At 47.5% G+C, this 10,000-nt stretch overlaps 1 protein-coding gene across 1 annotated transcript in view; it reads right to left on the reverse strand.

Moving 5' to 3' along the window:
- The window catches only part of enox1 (ecto-NOX disulfide-thiol exchanger 1), a 17,862-nt gene that overhangs the window by 1,540 nt on the left and 6,322 nt on the right, over window positions 1–10,000 (reverse strand). Inside the window, 5 exon segments of the mRNA XM_061088773.1 lie at window positions 552–659; window positions 1,297–1,490; window positions 3,715–3,832; window positions 5,461–5,567; window positions 7,449–7,661. Coding sequence (XP_060944756.1) covers window positions 552–659; window positions 1,297–1,490; window positions 3,715–3,832; window positions 5,461–5,567; window positions 7,449–7,661 — 740 coding nt within the window.

Here is a 10,000-nt window from a genome sequence, read left to right on the forward strand (position 1 = left end):
TGTAAACTTGAACTCAGGTATTTCGTTGCTTGGACAGATTTTTCCTTTACGCCAGATTTAAGTTATTTCTCAAACTGAAAGACCACGCTCTGGAATAAATACATTCAGTTCAAAGACTACATCTCCCATCATCCCACACTGCTTCACCATGACAACCGGCTGGAGACCTGAAGCAGCTGCTCATCATCGCACCACACGTCCTCTAATCGCCATGTGTCAGGTCACATGACTCACCTCTCAAAGCACAAGAAAACACCGTGGTGATGCAGTTGCCATGGCAGCTCTCCTGTCAACTTCATCCCTGAATAAACAGCTGCAAACGTCCCATGAGTATGTTGTGTCGTGTTGTGTGTTGTGTGTTTTGATCTCAACACACTTCGCTGGCTGCAGCTGACGAGGACGCTGTGTGTTATCACTTCCTGTCTGGACGCTGCTCTCACACAGCGCCTGAGGCAGCGGCTGGAAACCAACATGTTCATCCTGAAGGAACTCCAACCTGGACCTGGCTGTAACCTGTGTTCTGGTTGATGACCAGCAGGGGGCACACTCACCTTGTCTCTGAGCACCAGCACCTCTCCCTCCAGGTAACGCTGCTCGTCTCTCGCCTGCTCCAGTTCGGCTTCTTTACTCGTCAGCTTCACCTGCAGGCTGACGAGTTGCTGGAAGACAAACACACAATTATTTCATCTAGAAAAAAGTGTTGAAACACGTTGAAATGTGACCTTTCCTCAAAATGATCCGGTCAGAAACTGCTCAGTCCTCGTGGAAAAGAGGTACGACACATAAATGGGGGGGGCAGTGACAGGATGGGGGAGGATGTCCAGGTATATTTATTATATATTATAATGTAATATTAATACATGAACTTCAGTCAAATCTGTTTTTGACAAAAACATCAGCAGGTGAAAAATGAAAAGCGACAGCAGCGCGACAAGTTCGAGTCAAGTTCACAACACACAGCGCCCACAAGGACAAGGCCTGTGTGTGTGTCTGTGTGTGTGTGTGTGTGTGTGTGTGTCTGGTTGTGACGTGCCTCGTTCTGTCAGTGCTGTCACTTGAGATCAACAGTTACAGGAAGTTGAAGTGAACTCGTGGTAAAAGAGCTCCTTGTTCTAACAAAGCTTTATGAAATCAGTGGAGTGAAGGATCATGGGAGGACGCTGACTCGTTCTTCTGACTGTGAGGAGGAGGAGGAGGAGGAGGAGGAGGAGGAGGAGGAGGAGGAGGAGGAGGAGGAGGAGGAGGAGGAGGAGGAGGAGGAGGAGGAGGAGAACAAGAAGAAGAAGAAGAACATACCTGCTGCATGTTGAGCATCCTCTGCTGCAGCTGCTGGATCTGAGCGTCTGGACCTTGTGTCTGCGTGGGGTCGTCGTCATGGCGACCAGCTTTGCTCTGCTCCTTCCTCAGGAGATCCACCTCGTTCCTGTAGGAGTCGAGCTGCCAGCGCAGGGAGTCGTTCTCCTCCCTCAGAGACGCCTGGTCCCACGCTCCTGCAGGAGAGGACACGGGAAAGCATCGGATTTGAACGTTTGATTTGAACGTGTGATTTGAACGTGTGATTTGAACTTGTGATTTGAATGTGTGATTTGAACGTGTGATTTGAACGTTTGATTTGAACGTGTGATTTGAACGTGTGATTTGAACCTGTGACTTGAACGTGTGATTTGAACGTGTGATTTGAACGTTGGATATGAACGTGTGATTTGAAAGTTTGATTTGAAAGTTTGATTTGAACGTCTGATTTGAACGTGTGATTTGAAAGTTTGATTTGAATGTTTGATTTGAACGTCTGATTTGAACGTGTGATTTGAAAGTTTGATTTGAAAGTTTGATTTGAATGTGTGATTTGAACGTGTGATTTGAATGTTTGATTTGAACGTGTGATTTGAATGTTTGATTTGAACGTGTGATTTGAACTTGTGATTTGAATGTGTGATTTGAACGTGTGATTTGAACGTGTGATTTGAACGTTTGATTTGAACGTGTGATTTGAACGTGTGATTTGAACGTGTGATTTGAATGTTTGATTTGAACGTGTGATTTGAACGTGTGATTTGAACGTGAGATTTGAACGTGAGATTTGAACGTGTGATTTGAACGTGTGATTTGAAAGTTTGATTTGAAAGTTTGATTTGAATGTGTGATTTGAATGTTTGATTTGAACGTCTGATTTGAACGTGTGATTTGAAAGTTTGATTTGAAAGTTTGATTTGAATGTGTGATTTGAACGTGTGATTTGAATGTTTGATTTGAACGTGTGATTTGAATGTTTGATTTGAACGTGTGATTTGAACTTGTGATTTGAATGTGTGATTTGAACGTGTGATTTGAACGTGTGATTTGAACGTGTGATTTGAACGTTGGATATGAACGTGTGATTTGAACGTGTGATTTGAACGTTGGATATGAACGTGTGATTTGAACGTGTGATTTGAACGTGTGATTTGAACGTGTGATTTGAACGTGTGATTTGAACGTGTGATATGAACGTGTGATATGAACGTGTGATATGAACGTGTGATTTGAACGTGTGATTTGAACGTTGGATATGAACGTGTGATATGAACGTGTGATTTGAACGTGTGATTTGAACGTTGGATATGAACGTGTGATTTGAACGTGTGATTTGAACGTTGGATATGAACGTGTGATTTGAACGTGTGATTTGAACATGTGATTTGAAAGTGTGATATGAACGTGTGATATGAACGTGTGATTTGAACGTGTGATTTGAACGTTGGATATGAACGTGTGATTTGAACGTGTGATTTGAACGTTGGATATGAACGTGTGATTTGAACGTGTGATTTGAACGTGTGATTTGAACGTGTGATTTGAACGTTGGATATGAACGTGTGATTTGAACGTGTGATTTGAACGTTGGATATGAACGTGTGATATGAACGTGTGATATGAACGTGTGATTTGAACGTGTGATTTGAACGTGTGATTTGAACGTGTGATTTGAACGTGTGATTTGAACGTGTGATATGAACGTGTGATATGAACGTGTGATATGAACGTGTGATTTGAACGTGTGATTTGAACGTTGGATATGAACGTGTGATTTGAACGTGTGATTTGAACGTGTGATTTGAACGTTGGATATGAACGTGTGATTTGAACGTGTGATTTGAACGTGTGATTTGAACATGTGATTTGAACGTTGGATTTGAACGTGTGATTTGAACGTGTGATTTGAACGTGTGATTTGAACGTGTGACTCGAACGTGTGATTTGAACGTGTGATATGAACTTGGGTTTTGAACGTGTGATATGAACTTGGGTTTTGAACGTGTGATTTGAACGTGTGATTTGAACGTGTGATTTGAACGTTGGATATGAACGTGTGATTTGAACGTTGGATATGAACGTGTGATTTGAACGTTGGATATGAATGTGGGATATGAATGTGTGATTTGAACTTGGGATTTGAACGTGTGATTTGAACGTGTGATTTGAACTTGGGTTTTGAACGTGTGATTTGAACGTGTGATTTGAACGTGTGATTTGAACGTTGGATATGAATGTGTGATTTGAACGTGTGATTTGAATGTTTGATTTGAACGTGTGATTTGAACGTGTGATTTGAATGTTTGATTTGAACGTGAGATTTGAACGTGTGATTTGAACGTGTGATTTGAACGTTGGATATGAACGTGTGATTTGAACGTGTGATTTGAACGTGTGATTCCAGCGGCCGGTGGCTCGTACCGTTCTCCTGAGTGCGGAGCCTCTTACAGGGATTCTCGTCCAGGTCGTCGTCGGACATCTCCATCTCCTCCTCTCGTCTGATTCCCATGATCTCTTCACTGTGAGCGTTTCTCAGCTCCTGAAACATCAGCAGGACAAACACTGAAACAACATGTGACTCATGTAAACACTGTGATGATCCATGTTATTAGTTAAATGAAACCTTCTCTCTGAAGATCATCAGGAAGCTGTGCTGAGCAAAGTTAAGTGAAATCAGAGTTGGTCCATGTGAAGCTGAACCTGAGTTCGTTAGATTTCCAGGTGACAGTGAATGCAAATAAACTTCCTCCCACTTTGCTGAAAATTAAGCCAAAATATCTTGAATATGGCGCCACCATCATTTTTATATCATGAAAAATTTATTTTAACATTTACTTTTTTGTGAGGTCCATGTTCCATCTACGAACATGGAGGATTATGATATATACTGCAGGCAGACACCAGGGGGCGATCAAGACGCTAAGGAGACATCATGTCGTTCAATCTTCTTTATTTAATCTATCTTTAAGTTCAATACTTTGTTCAAACTAATGTAAAATCACGATCTTTGATTCTTGTCATTTTAACTTAATTAAATAATTAAAAGAACATTTATCGTGCTGCCAATTACATTCATAACTAAGTGAGAGAGTGACAGGTACAAACAGCTGTGACCGCTGAATATTAATATCTGTCCATGATTTCATCAGCTCTGATTCGAGCTGCTGCCTCCTGCTGGCACAGAGCTGCTCCTCCGGACACTTACCACGCTCGCCACAAGGAGGCGCTGACAGTGGGGATTCAGCTCCTACCTCCATCACATGTTCTGTTTAACTGACTGACTCTGACTGTCCAACATCCAGAATACACACATCACACAACACAAATATGGAAAAAGCAGTTATTGATTCCAACATGTCCACAGGTGTTGATCTTCAGCTACTGACGATCAGAGACAAAGACGACGACACGTCTTCGCAGATTGAAACTGAAGCATCTCTGATCGCTGCCACCTGGTGGTGATCAGGAGGATTCGGCTTCACTTTGAGGAGGCGTCATGGCGTCCATCTTGATTTCTACTCTGTATCTGGGACTGAACACGTGAACCAACATGTTCGACCCTGGTCGTCCTGGAGTAGCACTTACGTTACCATGGAGACCGTGTCGGCTGCAGTAGAGCTATAAAACATCTGGATTTGAACCTGTGGTCGAACTCGCTGCTGATTTAACAGAAGCAGTGAATGTTCAATAAAGTGAAAAGATAAATAACCAGATGTTTGTAATGACGCTGGATAAACATCTGTGTGAAATGTCCTCTCTGTGTTTGATCGGTTTCTCTCCACTGCTCTTCGTCTGAATCCAGCGTCTCCCTCGTCTTCCTCCTGTTCACGCTCGTTATCCAGATCCACTCTGGATACATAATTGATCACAAACTCAACCCTGGAAATCACCGTTGCCATGGCAGCGCCTCACACTTTCGAGGAGGCGTCAGATCTGTGCTTGACATGTGGATCTGCGGGGGGGGGATGGGGGGAGGGGGGTGAGAGAGTGGCAACAGAGGCCGCTGTCAGAAGAAACAGAAGAAGAAACAGAAGAAGGAGGAGGAGAAGGAGAACAGGACAGATGCCACAGGCCTGTCTGTCTTCTGTCTCCTGGCGACAGCAGAGAAGAAAGCAGTGAGCGGGGGGGTGGGGGGGGGGGGTGGGGGGGGGACAGAAAGGTACAAACCTCACACTGCTTCCTCCAGACGTCCACGTTCCTGCGCTGAGCTTTAGAGAAATGGTCCCACGCCTTCTGCCTGGTGGTGGCGCTGAACACTGCTGAGATCTTCTCGACTTTAGGGAGGAGGAGGAGGAGGAGGAGGAGGAGGAGGAGGAGGAGGAGGAGGAGGAGGAGGAGGAGGGACGAGGAGGAGGAGGGAGGAGAGAGGAGGAGGGAGGAGGAGGGAGGGAGGAGAGAGGAGGAGGGAGGAGGAGGAGGAGGGAGGAGGGAGGAGGAGGAGGGAGGAGGAGGAGGAGGAGGAGGAGGAGGAGGAGGAGGAGGAGGAGGAGGAGGAGGAGGAGGAGGAGGAGGAGGAGGAGGAGGAGGAGGAGGAGGAGGAGGAGGGAGGAGGAGGAGGAGGGAGGAGAGAGGAGGAGGGAGGAGGAGGGAGGGAGGAGAGAGGAGGAGGGAGGAGGGAGGAGGAGGAGGGAGGAGGAGGAGGAGGAGGAGGAGGAGGGAGGAGGAGGAGGAGGGAGGAGGGAGGAGGAGGAGGAGGAGGGGGAGGAGGAGGAGGAGGGAGGAGGAGGAGGGAGGAAAGAGGGAGGAGGGAGGAGGAGGAGGAGGAGTGGAGGAGTGGAGGAGGAGGGAGGAGGAGGAGGTGAGGAGGAGTGGAGGAGTGGAGGAGGAGGGAGGAGGAGGAGGAGGAGGAGGGAGGAGCAGGAGGAGGAGGGAGGAGGAGGAGAGGAAGAGGAGGGAGGAAGAGAGGAGGAGGGAGGAGGAGGAGGAGGAGGAGGGAGGAGGAGGAGGTCAAGACAAAACAAGCCGTTTATGCAGCGTTCAGCTTGGACTGGCCCCGCCCACAAACACTGACCACGAGCAGCTCGTTAAAGGAGCAGTTCACTCTAACATCAGCTCAGTGACATCATCAGCTCAGTGACATCATCAGCTCAGTGACATCATCAACTCAGTGACATCATCAGCTCAGTGACATCATCAGCTCAGGACGCCGGGTCTCATTTCCGAGGACAGGAAGGACGCAGGTCTGGGACATTAGAGAGCTCCGCCCCTCCACTTAATTATTTTCATGTGTTAGGGGGCGTGTCCGACGAGATGCAGGCGTGTGATTGGAGAACTGCAGTAACAGTGTAACAGTGAAATGCTTCTTTAAAAAGACCACGACAAACTTTCACTCAAATTCACAAACGTTCGTAACAAACAAATAACGCAGAGAAAACAACGTTTGTTCTCAGTTAAAGAATCAAACTCAATAAAGTTGTTTCCTGTCGGAGACGAGGACTCGAGCATCAGGACGAACGGCGTCTGAGACAAAGTCAACAACATCGTGAACTAACATGGTCATAGCGTCTTTGAGTTTAGCTCCGCCTCCTGCAGAACCACAGGGGGCTGGTTTACAGGAAACAGGCCCTGATAGGTCGATCCAGGCAGACGGACGCCATCTTGAGTGAGTCATGTGACGAGCAGGTCTGCACAAACCTGATCAAACAGAAGCAGCTGGGACCCCCCCACCGCCCGCCCCGCCCCCCCAGCCTCCATCACATGACCTGTTGCAACTGATCATCCTTCGGTTCATAAACCTGCATCAGAAGTTTTCCTGCTCTGGATCTCGATCATGATTTATATCAGTCGGTTGATTTTAGGGTTCGGGTGAAAGTTGACGTCGCCCCGAGTCGATGTTTGCCCGTTAGCTTAGCTTAGCTTAGCTTAGCTTAGCATAAAGACTGGAGGCAGTTTAGTCGTGTTCTCCTCCACAAACGTGTAAATAGGATCAATCAAGTCCGACGCTGAATGAATCATCCAATCAGACGTCAGCGCGCTTGAGTCTCAGAACGATTTCATTTGCATATCTGCGTCCTTCCTGTTTGTGGAACTCGAGAACAGGAAGTGACGAGTCTTACCTGAACAACTGCACAGTCACGGTTACTATGGCGACAGGTCCGTCTGCCTGGAAGCGGCTTCGCTACGACTGACGTGATCAGACACAAGAAGGTTCTTACACTGAGTCAGGATGGCGAGCAGGGCGTTCCTGAAGTTCTCCTTGGCGACCTCCATCTCCTCCTCGTGCTGAGCCTTCTCGCTCATCAGGCGCCGCACGTGGCCGTTGGCCGACTGGACCATCGAGTAGAAGTGATTGGACGTTCGGCGGTTGACCTCGCCGCGGTCGATCCACGTGAAGAGGACCGCCGTGGCCTCGCCGAAGCTGTGGTCGTCTGAGGGGAGGAGGAAGAGGAGGAAGAGGAGGAGGAATGGGAGGAGGAGGAGGAGAAGAAGAAGGAGGAGCAAGAGCAAGAAGAAGATGAGGAACAGGAGGAGGAGGAAGAAGAAGAGGAGGGAGAGCAAGAAGAAGATGAGGAACAGGAGGAAGAGGAAAAAGAAGAGGAGGGAGAGCAAGAAGAAGATGAGGAACAGGAGGAAGAGGGAAAAAAAGAGGAGGGAGAGCAAGAAGAAATGAGGAACAGGAGGAAGAAGAGGGAGCAGAAGAGGAGGAAGTGGAAGAAGAGGAGGAGCAAGAAGAAGATGAGGAATGGGAGGAAGAGGAGGAAGAAGTGAAGGAGAAAGAGGAGGAGTAGGAGGAGAAGGAAGAGGAAGAAGTGAGGAGGAGGAGGAAGAGGAAGAGGAGGAAGCAGAAGAGGAGAAGAAGAAGAGGAGGAAGAGGAAGAAGAGGAAGAAGTGAAGGAGGAAGAGGAGGAGTAAGGGCAAGAAGAAGATGAGGAATGGGAGGAGGAGGAGAGAGAAGAAGAGGAGGGAGAGCAAGAAGAAGATGAGGAACAGGAGGAAGAGGAAAAAGAAGAGGAGGGAGAGCAAGAAGAAGATGAGGAACAGGAGGAAGAAGAGGGAGCAGAAGAGGAGGAAGTGGAAGAAGAGGAGGAGCAAGAAGAAGATGAGGAATGGGAGGAAGAGGAGGAAGAAGTGAAGGAGAAAGAGGAGGAGTAGGAGGAGAAGGAAGAGGAAGAAGTGAGGAGGAGGAGGAAGAGGAAGAGGAGGAAGCAGAAGAGGAGGAAGAAGAAGAGGAGGAAGAAGAGGAAGAAGTGAAGGAGGAAGAGGAGGAGTAAGGGCAAGAAGAAGATGAGGAAAAGGAGGAAGAGGAAAAAGAAGAGGAGGGAGAGCAAGAAGAAGATGAGGAACAGGAGGAAGAAGAGGAAGCAGAAGAGGAGGAAGTGGAAGAAGAGGAGGAGCAAGAAGAAGATGAGGAATGGGAGGAAGAGGAGGAAGAAGTGAAGGAGAAAGAGGAGGAGTAGGAGGAGAAGGAAGAGGAAGAAGTGAGGAGGAGGAGGAAGAGGAAGAGGAGGAAGCAGAAGAGGAGGAAGAAGAAGAGGAGGAAGAGGAAGAAGAGGAAGAAGTGAAGGAGGAAGAGGAGGAGTAAGGGCAAGAAGAAGATGAGGAACAGGAGGAAGAGAAGGAAGAAGAAGAGGAGGAAGTGGAAGAAGAAGAGGAAGAAGTGAAGGAGGAAGAGGAGGAGAAGGAAGAGGAAGAAGTGAGGAGGAGGAAAGGAGGAGAAGGAAGAGGAAGAAGTGAGGAAGAGGAGGAGGAGGAGGAGCTGATGAGGATTTCCTGAACGTCACTTTTCATTTATTCATTAAACAACAACAGAGCAAGTTTTAAGTTCGATATGATTTTAACGTTGTTTGCGATCTTTTCTCCGATCGACTCCTTTACGTGATCACAAAGATCCGTCCGCGAGCTGCTTTACAGACGCCATCATTTACCACCTGATGCTGTGGTCAACCAACAGGAGCGAGCTGGGTGTGCCCGTTGCATTCTGGGTAATGAACTTCACTTAACTTAACCATCTTCTGTTTCCCTCAATGTGGTCGTGTTGTCTTTTGTGTTTCAGCTGAACAGAGTTGTGTGTCTCTGCAGCAGTGAACCCGCCCCCCCCCCCGGCTCCTCCTCTGAACCCCCCCCACCCCGACGCTCTAAAACCAACAGAGCGGCGCCGGATGAACGTCCTCCTGTGGGCGCCGCTCGCTGCTCTCGACTCTGAGTGACGCCACAGTCACTAAACACAAAAGGCATTTTTGATTTTCAACTTTTCATCCAAAACCAAGAGCGGCGCTCGGCGTCAGTCACGAGTCTCTGTGGGCCGCACGCCTTCCCCCCCCATTAAATAATAATCAAACGTTGCCACTGACGACGGCGCCGAGAATTACAGAGCGTTTAATGAGCTCAATAGCGGCTGCGACACAACCTGTAAGAAGACACTTTGCTCTGATAGCAGCGTTCACACACAGCAGCAGATTACAGTCACATTAGAGCGAGAGCACAATGAGCGCCGCGGAGCGAGGGCGAGCGGGAGAAAAGAGGTTTATTTCCTCCGCTGCTCGAGGGGAAGAATGGATTTATAAAGGTTATTCAAAGAGAAAACACGCTCAGCTGTTAGACTCGTGTTTTTAAACTGATATTTCAGATTTTTCTAAACCATAGAAACGTGTTCAAATATGAAAACTGTAACCTTTAAATAATAATAATAAAGAGCTGATGTATTTTGTTGTTTCAGGAATGTGCAAAGAACAAGTTCATGTTTAAAACCGTGGAATCTTAATTTATA

This window comes from Limanda limanda, chromosome 16 (genome assembly GCF_963576545.1).
Source record: "Limanda limanda chromosome 16, fLimLim1.1, whole genome shotgun sequence".
Taxonomy (NCBI): domain Eukaryota; kingdom Metazoa; phylum Chordata; class Actinopteri; order Pleuronectiformes; family Pleuronectidae; genus Limanda; species Limanda limanda.